Source organism: Lutra lutra, chromosome 3 (genome assembly GCF_902655055.1).
Source record: "Lutra lutra chromosome 3, mLutLut1.2, whole genome shotgun sequence".
NCBI classification, from domain to species: Eukaryota; Metazoa; Chordata; class Mammalia; order Carnivora; family Mustelidae; genus Lutra; species Lutra lutra.
In genome coordinates, this window is record NC_062280.1 from 55,876,011 (window position 1) to 55,894,625 (window position 18,615).

At 42.1% G+C, this 18,615-nt stretch overlaps 1 protein-coding gene across 4 annotated transcripts in view; it reads right to left on the bottom strand.

Moving 5' to 3' along the window:
• The window catches only part of ACVR1 (activin A receptor type 1), a 127,420-nt gene that overhangs the window by 14,032 nt on the left and 94,773 nt on the right, over positions 1-18,615 (bottom strand). For all 4 annotated transcript variants that reach the window (XM_047721812.1, XM_047721813.1, XM_047721810.1 and 1 more), the window contains 3 exons: positions 16,636-16,782; positions 9,876-10,151; positions 5,369-5,566 (listed from right to left, as the gene is read on the bottom strand). In XM_047721812.1, coding sequence (XP_047577768.1) covers positions 5,369-5,566; positions 9,876-10,151; positions 16,636-16,782 — 621 coding nt within the window. The remainder of the gene's footprint in view (positions 1-5,368; positions 5,567-9,875; positions 10,152-16,635; positions 16,783-18,615) is intronic.

Consider the following 18,615-nt stretch of genomic DNA (forward strand, 5'->3'; position numbering starts at 1 on the left):
CCTGAAAGAAATTAGTCTGATATTGAATATGAAAAACATTCCCTAACATGAGAATTCTTCCCTTTGTTCAAATCTTTTTTTTTTTTAATTATTTATTTATTTGACAGAGAGAGAGAACAAGTAGGCAGAGCAGCAGGCAGAGAGAGAGGGGGAAGCAGGCTCTTGGCTGAGCAGAGAGACCAATGCAGGGCTCGATCCCAGGACCCTGAGATCAAGACCTGAGCCAAATGCAGAGGCTTAACCCACTGAGCCACCAGGTGCCCCTCTTTGTTCAAATCTTAATATATACAAGTAGAAGAAAATCATGAAACATGGTGGATATTAAGTTGCTAAAAAAAAGTTGTCATGGTTTCCATATACAAGCCCATTGGGCTTAGGAACAGATGTGCATGCAGGTCCCTGGCAAGCCCCGGGATTACTGAGACTAAGTCCACGTTTGACACACACACTTGAAGAACCTATTCTAACAAATATTTCCTAGTCATCACCCCACAGAGGATGCAGCAAGATATATTTTAACATGAATCCATCACAAAATAAGCAAAGCCAGTAGCAGTGGAACAAGCATGTGTCCACCCAGTCCTGGGGTGGGGAGTCAAGAGGGAAACGCATGTAGTGTCCCAGTGAAGGGCCGGCATAAGGAGAGGTGAAGGAAGGCCAGTGGAGAATCCCATGCGTGACCTCCATCACTCATTTCCAGGGAACAGCAAATAACCCACGGCTGGGTTACCGAACCCTGACCACATGCCAGACACAGGCAGGGTGCTCCACACACACGAGCTCAGTCATCATCAGAACACGTTCCAGTAAATACTATTACCAGCAATATTTGCTGGACGATGACACTGATGTACGTAATCAAGGTAGAGTATGACCGAGAGCCTAACATGATAAGGCTTACACTGTACCTCCTCAGAAGGGCCCAGGGCCGCAGCACACAGCTGCACAGAGGACACCCTTCCCAGCAGCTTCCCTGCACAGAGCTCTGGGCCTGCGGAAAGCCAAAGCAAGGGAAGATAGAAACATGGCACAACAAGGTACTTAGCAACCAAACATAATGAAGGAACAGGATCTATCCCATCATCTAAATGTGCTTGCCTATACAATCTGGGCACACTGCCTTTTCAACATTCCTTAATCCTGAAGTGTGCCTGTCACAGAAACGATAATGTTATATGACATGAAACTGCCAAGAAATATACAGCTGACTATGAGCTGTGTGGAGGTGTGTGTGGAGGTGAACAGAGGCTCAAGCTGTTCAGACCATGCTACTCAAAGATGTGCTGGAAGATGAATGATGAAGATTATCTTACTTGGTTTTTAAGTCCTTGAGCAGATGACCACAGTATTAGAACAACACACCTCCCGAGTTTCTGCATATAGAGATCCAAACAAGGTATGACGCTGAAAGCTGAGGCTCCAGAGAAAGGGCTTCTATCCTGGGGAGGGAACATACTACTGAGGATGCTTAGAAGGGTGACTCAAGGTCTTCTATCAGACCAAAGCTAAATGGCACAAGTCCACAGTAACAATGTATCTATTTACCTATGCAATCCCCATGTAAGGTTCTGTCCTCAAACGACACAGAACTCAGGTAACCAGACACAAATCTAGCCACCGAACTTTGTATCAAAGGAGGAAAAGAAGAATACTGTCAGACGAGTAGCAAAAACCTAGAAAGAAAGGCCACGGGCTAGATCCAAGACTCTTAAAGAAGAAATGAACCCCTTTCAAGCTTGCAAAAGAGAGCAGGTGCCACCTAAGGTATCAGAAACAAATCACAGGCATCCCGCTCGGAGAGACTGTTGGCATCCTGGAGGCCATCTATTTCCCAGCCTGGGAAAGATGGATCCCATGTCAACATGAGCTCTCGAGAGCATGGTCCCTGACCCTGGGAAGATGGATCCCATGTCAACATGAGCTCTCGAGAGCATGGTCCCTGACCCAACAGTAGTGTGGGGATCACCCGCGGCCCTGTTAGAAAGGGAGGTTCTCCGTCCAAACCTCCTAAGTCAGAAACCCTGGGGCGGCGGGCCCAGCATTCTGTTTCTAGACAAATCTGACGCACACGCAGTTTAAGAACTATCAATCCAGGCAAACCCCTGCCTTAAGCGGACCCCCAAAATTCACACAGGAAGGGTAGGAAACCATTTTCCTTCCCACTGACTGCAAATTCGGTGTCAGACGAAACATAATAAGTATAAAAGACACTAGTGAGAAGTTTTCAGATGTGCACATGGACTTAATTCTCATTTCCTGTATAGAAACAGCATGAAGTTTATTATTAGCAGCAAATAAATGTAACATTCCAATGAAAATACAAAATGCAACATATTTTTATGCTCATGGTTCACTTGAGGATCCTGTTGCTCCAGGAGAACTATCTGGTCACCAATTTTTATCATGGACTCGGAAACTCAAAGGATGCATAATTATAACGACCTTCCTAAGATAAGACATTCATATATTTAAATGAGCCACATTTTATATGCAATAATTTCAAAAATATATATTCTCTTAATGACAGTTCCTAAAGCTGTAAGAAAGTGAAATAGGTACATCACACCCTGGGGTGAGGAGGAAATTGGAAATTAGTGCAACTCTTACGAAAAGCAATTTGGCAATATGTGTCAAGCCATAAAACCTCCATACTTTTTGACCTATTAGGTCTACTGGTTTCCAGATTAAGAATTAATTCCCCAAATGAAAAAGTTATATGAACAAAATGTACCTAATATAGGACCCAAATGGAGGAGACAGGATGTCTGCAACATGAACATGGCTAATAAAATATCACGTGACCACATAAAATAAACACAGACTAACGACACACTTGAATGAAAAAGATGATACAGAACTGTCTATACTATGACGCTAACAAAGTAAAAAACACATACAAGGGTGCATAGAGAAGAAGTGGAAAGCACAGGATGTTAGAACATAAGGGTAAATTTTCTCTTATTTTTCTTTCTATTCATCTTCGTTTTGGTGTAGTAATAACTAAAATATTAATAATAAACCTAGAAGTGTTCAATCCCACGTGCAAACCTATTTTGAGTCCAGATAAAGTGATTTCCATCTGTGCGCGTGCGCGCGCCTGTGAACATTCATGGGAGGAGTGGGGGGGTACTAAAAAGAGAAGGGGAAAATATCAAATTAGTCACTGCCAAGGGACAGTAACTGATTTAAAAGGAGACACAACATACCCTTACCTCCCACTAAAAATCCAACCACACCACAGAAGATAAGTTCAACCCACAGAATTTTAGGAACCACAGAGCCACCTAAATGATGATGTAACAGGAAGTAATCAATCAAACAACCAAAATAGTCTCTCTTCCTCTACTATCCATGATCTTTTTCGGCAAAATAACATTAAACACAGAACAGATGATGCAAACTACCATTTGCTGAGCTCAGTTTTAAACCGACAACTCTAATTTCACACGGACTCCTATTAAGAACAAGTGATCTTTATGAGCCACTTGGGTTGATGCCCGTGACACAGGGAACGCGTTTGCAACATGAATTCTTACAAAGCCCAAATCCCGCATTTCTGCCAAGCTCCGCTTTCATCATGCAGGCCTGCTTGGAGCTGTTCCAGCCCAGCGGCCGCTGGCCGGCTACCATCCTGGCCTCGGGATATTAGTTTCCTCTTCACTGGGGGCAAGTTCCCCAGTGCATGGTTTATTATGACGCCAATCCTTCTCTAAATTGTGTGCTAAAATAAACAAATTAAAATTAGATTTTCAGTTCCAAGATGCTCAAGGATTATTGGGGAGAGGGTGAGCAAATGAAGTCGATGTGTAATTCCAGGCAAAGTTCAGAGCTTCATAAATCAGCAAAACAATCTCCCTGTTGCAGATAATTCTCAAGGCACTTGATGGCCCAAAATGCTAGTCGGTAAGCTCCCAACGATTGAGAAATAATTACCAAGAAGATGTTCATGACTCCATCAGAAGAACGAAAAGAAAAAGGAAATTAAAAGAACGGTCAGGTAGCAATGCATGTACATTTATGTTTAATCTGAAACACTGCTTTTAACAGACACTCTCAAGGGTCTCAAAGCCAGACACACTCTGCTGTTGGAGAAAAAGAAAAGAAAAGAAAAAGCAGCAGTAGCAGCTACCATGAGGCATGCCAATTTGAATTACTGCACACGAAAGCTAGGGTAAATTACCCCGATGCCACTTTCCTCAAAGAACTTCCTATTCTCTGGTTATGTTGTTCAGAAAAATTATGATTGCCCCAAGAATCTTAGTCCTTGAGAATTCACACATTATTTCCTTCATACTTCAAAACCAGGATTCCAAGGACTCCTAGGAGGGGAAAGTATCTTTTGAAAATAAATATTAATCTAAACAAATAGCATTTTCCTGTTTTTCTGGAACAATTTCAGACCTGTCCTCTGAAAGAAGACTTCCAGCTGAGAAGACAGAAGTTTATTTAGGTGATTCAAGAGAGTCTGCCATAGAAATCCACTTTCTGGGTAGCTGGGGCAGGTGCAATTTAAGACAGTCCACTTGGTCCTTTCAGAATACAGTGCACTTCCAGTAGAGTTCAACAATGTATTTGCGGTTGATTTGCATACAGGAAAGACCAGAATAAGTTAAGAGTTGATTGTAGGGGTCACAGGTTGAAAATGACTGACACATGCTTCTGTAACCACGAAGATGACACAATTTCACAAAACTTACTCCTAAGAGGACCAGCATTAGCCACCTACTCAGGGCTTCCTGAATTTGAATTCCACTAATTCAGAACATACAGCCTGCTTCTTACAAGGAGGTGAATTCTGAGTGTGCAACCTGAGCCTTTTCTCAATAACCCACATTTAAGAAGTAAAAATACCTAAAACAGCAGAATTCACTTGTAGATTTACTGGAGCATTCTTCTCATGTTAAATCTCACTTGTGGGAAGAACAAAGGAGGAGAGTAGGTGGGGAGAAAGGCAGAATAGGAAGATGGAGAAAGGAAGGAATGAAATATGGACCAAACAAAAGAAGAGCCAAAGACTAGTCTTTTCCAGAGATATTCTTTTCTTTTTTTTTTTTTTTTAAGAGTCAGGCAGTGTTTATTGGGGGCTTACACTCAACCACCAGGGAGGCAGCGCCAGGACCAGATGTCCCAGCCTGAAATATTCTTCTTTTTCAACCCTCATTTCCTCTTGTGTAGCTAAAATATAATGCCATTACATTCCACCTACTAGCCATAAATCAAATATAGATGCTGATAGCTTGATGTATGATTCAAAGAATAAGTATGATTCATGGAACAATGTGGACTTAAATATTTCCTTTGCCCTTTTATAGACAGCAGAATCAAGAGGACTGGGGAAGGACATTACTACATTCTATCAGGTACTTACCATTGCTCACCATACGTCTGGCCACTTCCCACAAGACAAGTCCAAAGGCCCAAATATCAACTCTCTTGTAAGAATCAAAACAATCCACCTGGATGGTTTCATCTAGAACTTCAGGGGCCATGTAGCGTTTGGTGCCCACACGGGGGTTGTTCCCCACATCGAGCTGATTGGTACTCTGGGAATGCATGACTGCCAGGCCTGAAAGGGAGAAAACAGGGTGGGTCAGTTTACTTCCTTTCTCCCAGAAGGTTGCTGAAGGATTTTCAAACAGACCCTATCAGGAGCGCCCTCTGGTGGTAGTCCTGGTCGCTGTGGCACCATACCCAGAGTAATTAATCTCTGGACTATCGTGGAGAGGACTTCTGTGACAACAGAAAAAAAGAACTAATGCCAGAAACAGTAGGAAGCTCTTAGGTTAACACCTGAACCTCTGAAACAAAAAGATCTGGATGAATAATAAACCAACGCACCAAACCAATAGGAGGCCAGTATTTCAAGTCCACAGGAAAATAGTCTCACAGGCTAAGTGGGAACCTCCAAAGGTCTTAAGAGAGGTAAAGCTCTCGTTCCACCACAGCTCCCAATAGTGGGCAAACACAGACTTCCAACAGTGCGAGGCAGAGAATGTGAGGTGATGTATCACTACTTAAAGGGCGGGCTGCTACAGGCACGGCTCCATCCCTTTCAGAAGAGCTGCTTGTCTGAGAAATAGTGACGCTGACCGAACCCACAGGCCTTTCTCTACAGTCATGCGTACACCCAGCATCAAGCTAGACCTCGATTCAAAGCTCAACTCTCATGCTAAATGGCTTTGAAGCACTTTCTCAAACCATGACTCATTTCAGAATTCTTCAATTAGAGAGCCCTGGCATTCCTCACCGACCAGCAGGGTTAGGCAGATACATGCATGATTCATTTGAGAATGAAATTATTTTTTGAGGTAGATGCTGACCAACTCAAAATGATTCCTTTAACACTCAAAATAATGAGAAGTGCCAAACTGGAACAAGCGGCCTCTGAAAACCTCTGCAGCCCAACAATCCCTTGGGGACCCCTCAAGCTTTCTGTGGAGAATGCTTCTCCCCCCAACTCCATGGCTTTGAATGTGTGGGATGAGGACTCCTTCTCATGCCAAGGAGATGGCAATGGTATCGCACTCTTAATAATTACAGAGAAATCAGCAACTGCATTCACTCTACTAGACTGGTTCCTTTTCCTGATTCTTTTACTCAACCCCAAGATTCTGTGGCTGTGGTGAACATCTCCTGAAACATATACACTTCTCTACCATTTCCAGAACCTAAGAGTCAAAATAACAGAATATGAAAAGGTGTAGTTTAAATAGATCACAGCAATACTAGCTGTGGTGGTTTAAAAATATGTCCTCAAGTTCTTTGAAACATCTCCCTTCTGGAGGTGAAACTCAATTCCCCATGCCCTGAGTGTGGGCTGGATAGTCACACAGACCACAGCAGAAGTGAGCGGAGATCTTCAAAATTAGGACATAAATGGCACCATGGCTTCCTTTCTGCTCTCTCTCAGTTCTCTTGTGTTATGAGGACACACACGCAGCCCTGTGGAGAGGTCCCCCAGACCAGGGACTGAAGCTTCCTACCAGCAACCATGTGACTAGAACCACCCTGGGAGTTCCTTCAGCCCTGACGAAGCCTTCAGACGCTTGCAGCTCTAATCGCCAGCTTGAGTGTGTAACCCCTACAAGAGATCCTGAGCCAGAACCAGAGGGTATAGTCATCCCAAGATTACTGACCCTCAGATGATGACATAGGATAGCAGATTTGTGTTATTTTAAGCTGCTAAGTTTTAGAGGTAATATGTTACCCAGTAATAGATAATTATCAAGCTACATAAAGAAGTAAAACAACCAAATGCAATGTGTAAACCTTGGCTGAATTCTTGTTTGAGAAAACTAGGAAAATCTGAAAATGGACATTAAATGCTATTAAAGAATTATCAATAATTGTCGGTGCTATAAACTGTGATTATGCAGAAGGCATATCTTGAAGTATTTAGAAGTAAAGTGTTGTGATGTCTGTAAGTTATTTTCAAATGTATGAGTAAAGACAGATGTACGCCTACATATAAAGCAAATATAGCAAAATTTTAACAATTGTTGAATCTAGGTGTTGTGCATATGAACATTATACTTACTACTCTTTCAGTCATTTTGTTTGAATTTTTTATAATAAAAAGTTAGAAAAGTAAATAGAATACTGGTATTTCTGCAGTATCAATAACAGAACATGATTTCAAATGAGGGATCCTTAATTTCTGGGTATAAAGTGACACACAAATGACGGTGTCATCAGAGCTATCTTCGGTACCAAGAAACTACCCCCTGAATAGTACCACCTTAACACAGATTTTTGTACAAATCCATATGTCTAATTGGAAGGCTACAGGCCAAAAGAAAGAAAAATGAATAACTAATTAGTTGCATTTACTGAAAAACCCCTCTGACTCCCTATCAAGTCCTATAACCAAAGCCAACAATGTCCTCAATTTTCCATCTCCCCTAGACCTCTGTACTATAATAGCAGTGACCATCTGATGCTTACTATTTGCCAAGCAAGTATAATAATTTCTGAATTTTACAGGAACCATGTGAGTTACATAATGATTGATTTTGAGTAACATGAATAATACTTGGGCACGTAATGAACATTTGAAACAATACTGAAGTAGAGTGCAGAGTGTCAAACGCTAAAGTGTTCCTTGCTAAGCCCCCCAGTCGAGTAGAAGCAGTCCTGCACTCTGGGCAGGTAAACAGATTAAAATATCTGCAGAGATATATGGGGTGATAACTGGGAAAGCCAGGATTCAAATTCAAATCCTCCTGCTCCAAAAGCCAGGGCATGGCCATAAAAGTCCTCTACATCACAACTATAACTACCCACAAAAAACTTTAGAGCCATACCCTTTCAATGCTATCTTAAATATTTTTCTTCTCACACTTGCAAAATACCGTAAAATAATTCTCAGCATGAATACAAAGACTTTAAAGAATTTCAAAAGAAATACATTTTCTGGATGTGTCAAATCCTTTGTCTAAAAAATAAGAATAAATTTCATCATGTATATACAAGAGCTAATACTGTCCAAACCTTTATCAGCCTCACAATGACTACAATGATATGAATATAATATAAACCATGTTTTAATCAAATAGAGTGAGGACTCTCCATAGTCCACTGAAATGAATAATCAAGATTACAATTCAGTTCTCATTAGTGTAATTATTCAGCCAATATCCAACTTGACTATGGTTTTCTATACAGTGTCAATATAAATGAAAATAATCTTATTTATAATGCAATTAAAGCTAAACTGAGCATTACCCTAACACCACAGGAATGAGATATCCCAGCAGGGCAAACTGTGAATTTGTTCCAGAATATTTTTCCTCTTTCTTGACTGATAATTTTGCCATGGTTACAGAAAAATGACTTTAGAAGCCATTTTTAAGATGAAGTCATTCCAGAGGTTTTTTTTTTTTTTTTAAAGATTTTATATATTTATTTATTTGGGGGGAGAGAGAGACCGGCGGGAGAGGGAGAGAGAGTCTCAAGCAGACTCCACACTGTCCATGGCGCAGGGCTCAATCTCATGACCCTGAGATCATGACCTGAGCCAAAAACCAAGAGTCGACACTTAAGCGCCTGAGCCACCCAGAGGCCCCTCATTCCATAGGTTATTTAATTGTGTACCTACTTTGTGTAAATGCTACAGACTACTGGCTGCTGCTGAGGGTGGGCCGGTCAGGAACTGACTAAAGGAGCAATTTACTTGGAAGTGACTTTCCAAGATCATGTGAGGGTCTGAATTTCAAAAGAGATTTGGATTTTACAGCGTTTGTCAGAACTCTGAGAATGTATTACTTAAGATTTGTTTATTTTGCATGAAATTGAAATTTTACCTGGAGGGAAAAAAGTCAACAAACAACAGACTCCAGTGCACGACACCGTGGTATACATGCTCAAGTCTTGAGAAGAGAGGGCTCTTTCCTCTGTCATTCATTTGGGGACGCATCAATGATTAAAGACGGATTGATGAGTGGGGAGGCATGGATATGGGACAAAGCTTGAGAACAGTAAAATGTTGATGGGAGAATCTAGGTAGTGGGTATACTCATTGGGAAGTTCTTTTAATTTGCCTGCATGCTTGAAAGTCTTCATAACAGGATGTTAGGGGACGGGGCATGGATGTGACCTAGCTAACCAACGGAATAACAACAAACGTAAAAACTATAATTAAAAAAATATTTTTAGGGGCACCTGGGTGGCTCAGTGGGTTAAAGCCTCTGCCTTCGGTTCAGGTCATGATCCCAGGGTCCTGGGATCGAGCCCCGCATCGGACTCGCTGTTCAGCGGGGAGCCTGCTTCCTCCTCTCTCTCTCTGCCTGCCTCTCTGCCTACTTGTAATCTCTGTCTGTCAAATAAAATAAATAAAAAATCTTAAAAAAAAAAAAAAAATATTTTTAAAACCTTACCCAAATCTGCTATGCAACACTGTCCATTCTTCTTAACCAGGATGTTTTTGCTCTTTAAATCTCGATGAGCAATGGCTGGCTTCCCTTGGGTCCCAAATATCTCTATGTGCAAATGCGCGAGACCACTAGCTATAGACAGCACTATTCGCAGGCAGCTAACAGTATCCAGAGTAGTGAGCTGAAGATAGTCGTACAATGATCCCATTTCATGATAATGTGTGATTAACCACAACTGGGTACTGGAGTGTCTTGATGTCATGTCTGAAGCAATAAAACCTGGAGAGAGCAAGAACAAAATTAGCAGACATGTAAGAATTTCACATTATAACTCTTAGTATAAGGAGATAGTGACCCATACAACAGATGTCACCTGTAACAAAAAATAACTAAACTAACCAACTGCCATGAAAGGTTTACAGAGGCATCAACGGAAAAACATAGTACTCTTCCTACTTCCATAAAAAGGTACTTCTAATGAGCAGGAAATGTCCATATTCATTTTCATTATAAATAATCCTTTAAAAAGATTTTACATTGCATTACAATTCAGATAGGAATAATATCTTTGTGTTTATCTGTAATTATAGTATTCAACTCTTTATCATGTTCATTTTCTAAGCTCAGATTATTCATCAGCCACCCAAAAAGAATAAAAAACATAAAATCTAAAAACCTGTGTTCCAGTATTGATTTTGCCTATAATTTGCTGTATAATACTGGGCAACTCATTTAGGTTCTCTGGGTTATCTCTGTTCAGATGTAAGATAAAGGGCTAAGTTCATATTACATGATTGACTACTCATCAAATAAAAAAGAAACCAAATATAATAAGCATCTGTGATGCTCTTTGTCAGTCACACAAGAAAACTGAGATGATAGTGTCTGTTGGCCAGAAAAGCAGACAGATACAGAAAGCAAAAATTACAATATCATGTAATGAATACGATGAAAAGTACTGTTAGATCTGCAAAGGGCACCATGTATCCAGAATAGGGAATCCTAGTAATTCAGACAAGATGTTCCAACAGGCTTCCATCAAGAAGCGATAACTGAAGCAGTCTTGAAAAGAAGTGATGTATGACAGATGCCAATAAGGAGGTAGGAAGAGATTTTTCCAGACATTCTGAGGGGACCCTTGAGCAAACTGAATGAACTTTAGAACTTTCCAACCTACGAAATAAACTGTGATGTATGTGCTTGTCTCTCCTACTGCAGACATGCTTTCCACCTGCTCACTCCTGCATTCTCTCTCTCTATGTTATGTGTATAATATACATTGTATATACTCTGTGTTGATACATGTATATAAAATATACACGCCTAATGGACATGCTTACAAGTAGTGACATCTGGGACTTATAAATAAAAGAATATTTAAAAAAAAAAAAAAAAAAAAAAAGAACAGATAGACATGGCTTGAGGCAGGATTAAAAGCCTTGTGTGAGGATCCCGGAAAACAGAAACAGGCAGAACATCCCTCACACTTGCACAGAGTGTGATACAAAGTTTGTGCTGCTCTCATACACATTTTCTCATAAGAATTTTCTCAATACACCAGGAATACAGATATCATTATTCTCAGTTTATAAGTAATGAAAGTGCTGCTAGGAAATGCCAAATCATGTATCTTTCAAGTTGTCGTTGATCCCAAGTTTGGTGCTAGCCATGTGGACACACCACAGCTTGTACAGGAAACTCTGGGAACAAAGAAAAGGTCCCCTATTTGATTGTCGTCATCAACAATAGAAGCAACTAGTACTTACTGGGACTAACAAAGTGCCAGGCACAATTCTTCTAGACACTCTGCATGTAATCCTCCAACACTCACACAGGAAGGAAGCAGAGGACAGCACTGACATTAAGGCTAGTAATGGTTCCCGGCAGCCCAGCTCCAGAACCCATACTCTTAACCACTATGCCATACCGCCCCCAACAGGGGGCTCTGACTTCTATTCAGAGAAAGACAACGTGAAACCTGTATCCACTGGGCATCTGTGAAGTGAACAAAGCAATGTCTCCACACCTTGATCCCCTACCTCTCTCTTTCTTGCCCTCCAAGCCAGTTCTCACGGGCAGCCTCAGACTCTCACTCCTTCCCTCTCTCCAATATGTCTCTGTGGCCCCACAGCGACTTCTCTTGGGGCCCTTTGCTGCCATAACATGAATAATCAAAATGTGTACTCAGATATTAGTTATTCTTACTAGGAAAGATGTTTCTACTTTATCATTTTAAACCAAATGGTATTAATCATTAATGAGACTTTCAAAAATAAATATCCTAAACTATAAGTACCACTCAAAAGAAATTAAATTACTGCTGTGTATTTATGTAGCCTCTACTGATTTCTCTGCCCAAGGGAGAGCAGGCTCTGATTAAATAAATAGATAAATAACAAATAAATATTTATTCTCTCACCTTCCCTAAGCCCCTTAGGTCTTAGAGAAGGATTCTGTCTGTCCCGTTAATTACACTCTAGACCTTCCGGAAAAATGACTTTTTAATAGGCAGGACTTTTTTTTAACTGTTTATCTCCCAAGTGTGAATTATAGAACTACTTTTGTTTCAGAATGCGAGGGCATTTTTATGGAATTTTTGCATTTTCCATCAAAGCACTCTCCTGCTAGTGAAGGCTGAACAGGTACTTCTAAGTTGGAACGCTGGCACAGTCACTGGATGTGTTCACAATGGGGAGAGAAAGTGTTTAGAGTAAAAACCTCTTACTTAACAGCCCAGGTCATCCTCCCAGGCTCCTCAGGAAGGAAAATAAAACCCAAAATCGTTAGTGAGGTTATCCGTAGCCCCTGTGAACCTCTCCCTGGCAACTCTCCCAGGAACCAGGCAGCTAGGACAGCTGAGGACTGAGGCCACCACAGTGGGACATGAGGGCTGCAGAGCGCTGGGCCCCGGAGCTGGACCGCTGGGTGCCAAGATGGGCTCCACCATTCCCGAGCTGGGTGATCTCACACAAGTCATATAAAATCTCCACCCTGGTTTCCTCATTTGTAAGATAAGGATAACGTCAGCAGCACCTCAAATGGGTACGGTGAGAACGGAAGAGTTAATTATAGGTACAGCACTTCATACGATGCCTAACACGGGATGTGTCGAGAATAACTGGTTACTATTACGTTTCAGAATAGCTCAGGGGTTGGTGAAAACCACAGCAACCTGCAATGTAATATCTTTTGCGAGTAACTTCCTTTACTTCCACTTGGGTCTCAGGAAAGTCCGATTAAATGCTCAGGCAGTATCTCTTCAGAGTACGGAGCAGTTCTAGAGATGGAGGGTGGCAGAGGCTGCACTATTTGACCGTACATGTATCACTGAACTCTCCACTTCATATAACTAAAACAGTAAGCTGCATTATTTTACAATCCTTTCTTAAAAAGCATGCAAGATGAGACTTTGGAGTAAAATTCTCACATTAACTCGACTCCCTTGGTCTTAGTAATGAGGGAAAGAATGCTCAGAAACATATAACTTTGGACCAGAGTCACACAGTGGGCATGTTGGAGGTGCTGAGAGTAGAAACCAGCGTCTCCAATCCCCCAACCACTGCTCCTGCCACGAACCAGCACAGCCTCCCGTTACCCCTTTGGCTGTTGACTTCTACACCAGACAGAGCAGAAGAGTTGAAAGCCAAGTCTAGTCATTTGAAAGATATTGTTGTAGGGGGATAAACAATGAGGGCCCAGAGTGTTGTATGTATGCATATATGTGTAAACATGTGTGTGTGTGTGAGACTGATTGATTTTGAGGGGCTAGAATTGGTAATACTCCAGGGTGGGAGGGAAATTATGATCTAATATTCGATATAAGATGCTCCTTTGATGGGGCGCCTGGGTGGCTCAGTGGGTTAAGCCGCTGCCTTCGGCTCAGGTCATGATCTCAGGGTCCTGGGATCGAGTCCCGAATCGGGCTCTCTGCTCAGCAGGGAGCCTGCTTCCCTCTCTCTCTCTCTGCCTGCCTCTCCATCTACTTGTGATCTCTCTCTGTCAAATAAATAAATAAAATCTTATAAAAAAAAAAAAAAAGATGCTCCTTTGATAGAAAAGGAAAAAGATCACAGAAAACTTTAAAGTCTCTAAATACAGAAAACTGGCAAAGCAAGGAAAGAACTGTGACCAAGTTTAGCCCCAAAACCGAAACCAATCAAAACAGACAAACAAAAAACTGGTGCATTTCCATAAGCTTTCTTCTTTTTTTTTTAAGATTTTATTTATTTATTTGACAGACAGAGATCACAAGTAGATCACAAAGAGAGAGGAAGGGAAGCAGGCTCCCTGTGGAGCAGAGAGCCCGATGCGGGGCTCAATCCCAGGACCCTGAGATCATGACCTGAGCGGAGGGCAGAGGCTTTAACCCACTGAGCCACCCAGGCGCCTCTCTGTGAGCTTTCTTTTTAAAGTCAAAAGAACTACATGGTGAAATCAGTCCATACAGCTGTAAGTATGATGAGGGTAGAAAGACCTCAGAGATACAGAATTTCCCAGGATCATTGGGTAATAAGAAATGAACAGTGTTTTGCCCTAGGTGGTCACACTAAGGGAACCTCACTTCTCACATGAATCATGTTGTGAAGGTGACTTTTCAAATTTCTCTTATGATTAAATCCAATTTAATAAATATTTACTGAGCACCTAGCTTGTGCAAGGTACTGTCCTCAGTACTGCATGTGGTGGCAAAAGCAATGGAAGTGATTCTTGTCCTCAGTGACAATGGGAGGGTGTCATAGTTCATTTAAGTCAAGGGCACAGATAAAGTGACTATTTGCGCAGCCCTGTAATATCTAGTGCATTTTGCTCAATGAACCTGTGAGCCCATGAGAATGAGAAGGGGTGCCTGAACATGCCCTTCCTTTAATGAATCCCAGACCCCCCCATACTTCTTCGAGTATGTGCACCTGCACAGTACAAGTCATTCCACTGTTTAAAGAGAAGTACTCCCTGTACATCACAACTTTGAACACAACTGACGCTTTCTCTGTGGCTCACCCTGTCTGTCCCAGGGTCAGAGGGAAAAGTGGGGCATTTGGGGTTAATTCTGACTGTGGATGAATCTTCACCTTGTACTCTCATCATCAAATCCCAACTAGCTAACTACCATATAAAGTACAGAACTGTGGTTAAGAGAGACACTGCCCAGTGTGACTCTCAGCTCCACGGTGTGACCTGATGGGTTAACTCATCACTTACAACTAGAAAAACAAGAGTACCTACGCCCTTATGGCTGTGAAGCTGAAAGGAGAAAACGCACATGACGCACTTAAAGCAGTGCTTACTGCACGGTAATGATCACTGCTGTTCTACATATGCATCTAGCTGTGACATAAGCTTGTGCGATCAGAGTTACAGCACAGCTGCAACATGGGGGTTGGGGGGGTGGGGCAGAAAAGCACAAGTAAATCCACTGGGAGAAACTGGAAAGGAACTGAGACTTTGTCATGGAGGGATGGGTGGCTGGAGTGTGGGGTGGGGATCATGCGTGATCGAGACCACGAACAAAGGCACAGACACCTTAATGTTCATGGCGATCCCAAGTAATGGCAGATATCCAAAGTGACTGCCATCCAGAGATATTCATAGAGGAAATCTAAGACTCCCTGGGACCACAACAAATAAGGAGTCTGGACAGCCTGGCCCAGACGGCACCAATGTCAGACAATGGAGGAGTCGTCGAAAAGCACTTTGAGGAGTATCTTGGCTGTGCGCAGTGAAACATAACTCGGGGTAGCAAGATGGACTGGAGATGGGAGTCCAGCATGGACTGGAGATCGGAGACCAACAGCAACGATAGGAGCAAGGAGAACTGGGGGACAGCTAGGCCCCCACAGGTAAGACAAGGGGAGAAGACAACAGCAGAAACACACAATTCAAAGATGGAACACATCACCACACTGTTAAAGAGAAACTTTAGACAACTGTCGAACCATTCTTGGCAGACAACCTGACTCAGGGTTAATACCAAATTGACAGTAACGGGATAGAAATAAATTCTGGCAATGGCCTTCTGATGAACCAAATCTCATCCAATAGCCATGAAGTGGCCAGCACTATCCTATAGAGTCAATTTCTCTATAAACCTTCTATCCACTATTGAAGAGGCACTCTGGGCAGCATTCATCATACATGTATTAGCATAAACACCCTGAGAAAACGCTCCAAAACCAGAGAAGTCAAAGGGAACAAGGACATTCTCATCCCTTATACCTCTACAGCAGTATTTCAGCGGGCTCTTCACAGATTTCACAAATGGTTCTAAGCTTTAGTTTCCAAATTAAAATGGATGCTAAATCCCTCTGTAAATCTGGGCTTTGAAAACCATGCCTAGTTTGAGGGAACGTGCATTTAATTACGATGTCCCTGGGAGCTGTGAATCTCTAGGAAATCGTCCAAAGAGCTTTCTTAGTTTGATTCAATAAATATTCAAAAAGGGTGCGGTAAGTAGAACAACGGATGAAGCCTTGAAATGAACAATATGGGGTAAATTCTTGTTGCTTAAATAACAACCTACAGAATAAGAATTAGCAATAATGATTTCATTTTCACCATCCAGAGAATCTTCAAACTCAGCTTCTTTGCAGATTTAAACAAGAAATTAGTGTTAAAAGAAAAGTGAACATGATATAAATGCTGATGATTCCTATTATCACTTTTCAGGGGAGACTTGCAAATTCATACACACCAAATCGGAGAGGGCAAAGGTAGGCAATTATTTCTTTCTAGATAAAATTAATGAGGGGATTATCTTTGTACTTACCCAAAATATTTTCATGCCTCAGCATCACAGTGTTGTACAATTCTGTTTCCCTGAACCATGACTTCTCATCCCGGGAGGAGAAGATCTTCACGGCGACGTTCTCCCCTTGCCAGCTGCCCCTCCACACCTCACCATACCTGCCTTTCCCTGGGGAGAGCAACACAGAGGTGACACAGGAGGGAGCCAATACATTTCTTGCCCGTAACTCTGGCCCCCTCCCTTTGTGTACTTGAAAAAACTTCATCTGGTGCTCTCAATCCCACAACCTTTCGCCTGTGAAGACATACAAAAGTAAGGTGGAACCCACCCCTCCAGCCACCCATTGTCACAGCAAATTCAACACCCTCAGTATCTACATTGTACAATAACCTGCTAATTATAAGTTTTAAAGCTAAATCCCTCTATTAAAAGGTATGAAACATGTATGGGTCTCAAAAGCACACAGTTAGTAAAACAAAATGGTACAGAGTATTAGATTCCAATGTGCTGAAAGCCAAAAAAGAAAAAAAAAGCACACGTAGATAAACTGAGTAGCTGACTGGATCCTTTCCCTTCTACAAGATCAACGCGGACATTTTCCTGTGAGTCCAAATTTGCAAATTTACATACACATTTATGTTTTTCATAAGGGAGACAATTAAGTTGGAGGTCTGTATTCTGAAGGATCCAAAAAAAATTACACACACACACACAAAACAATGCTGTGGAGGAGACCAACAAGCAACCACTACCTTCCCTAAAGGATTTCTTGGCAGAGGATATATTTCAAAAGAGGATTTGCAGAGTTTTAAAGACATAATCCCAGAACAGTTCTGATTCCTGACATTGGTCATGGGTATTTGCTTGTTAGACAGCCTCTGGGATGCCAGAAGTGGGCCACACCGAAGGAGCCCCTTGGAGAAAGCATTTCCTAAAAACGCAAGGACCCCAGCCTGTGATCTGCTCTGTGGGGTGCGTGCCCCCTCCTGCACCAGCAACACGGCTGTCAGCCTGTCAGTGACATGCTCCCTCCTCCGTTCTTCTCTTTCGTTGCAGGTAGGGGTGAGGAGGGAGGCTGGGAGGAGCAGGTAATTACCGCGAGACCATGGGGCTCAACACGGGGTATAATGAGGGTAAAGACGCACGCGGCGCCTAGATAACAATGTAGCGGGAGACCCACCTCACAGGGCAGCAGGGCTCTCCCCCAGGCAAGGGACTGCTGGGAGTCACAGCTTGTAATCAGCAGCTGCAGCAGCACCTGCACACCCAGGACTACAGCTCTTTGCTCCAAAGCGAAGCCACAAGAACCCAAACATGGAGAAAGAAAGCACGTCTATCTAGGGGATTAGGTCCTGACACAAAATCAAAGCCACTCAGTCTGGACTCCGTCCTGACAAACAATGTCCCTGTGAAATACCAATGACTAATGCAAAAGGAGGTTAAACGTGGCCAGTAAGTCATCACTGTGGGCTGCTGTCAGGTCACAAAAATAGTATTTAGAGCAGGACTAATTTTAATACAGTCATAGCAAGTGCCCGGCATTTGTAGTTCAAGACGAAGGCCAGTGCTAAGACACCACAAAACAGGCTGCTAGAAACACTATGCTGATCTTTTCCTGCCTCTGGTTACATTCCGTCTCTTTATTTGCCCTTTGTCCTCACAGTCTCATTAGGAAGGAGAGAAAAAATATCCCGGAGAATTGTATACATTACTGTAAAGTTGCCTTAAATCTTTTTTTTTTTTTTTTTTCAAAGAAAACAGAGATGGATTGTCAGGATAAGTAGACAGATTGAAAATAGAAACCTACTTCAATGGTTTTCAAATGCTTTTAAGTTGTCAAATGCTTTTTAGAAATGCAACCCTATTCAGGAGTTCCTAAAAACAGAAGCAGAACTGCCCAAACGTACAGGGCACGGAGCCCCCCATGGGAATCCATACGGTATCTGAAACTTGGGGGGTTCACGAATCACTATCTGGTAACAACTGGTCTAGTCCAATTTT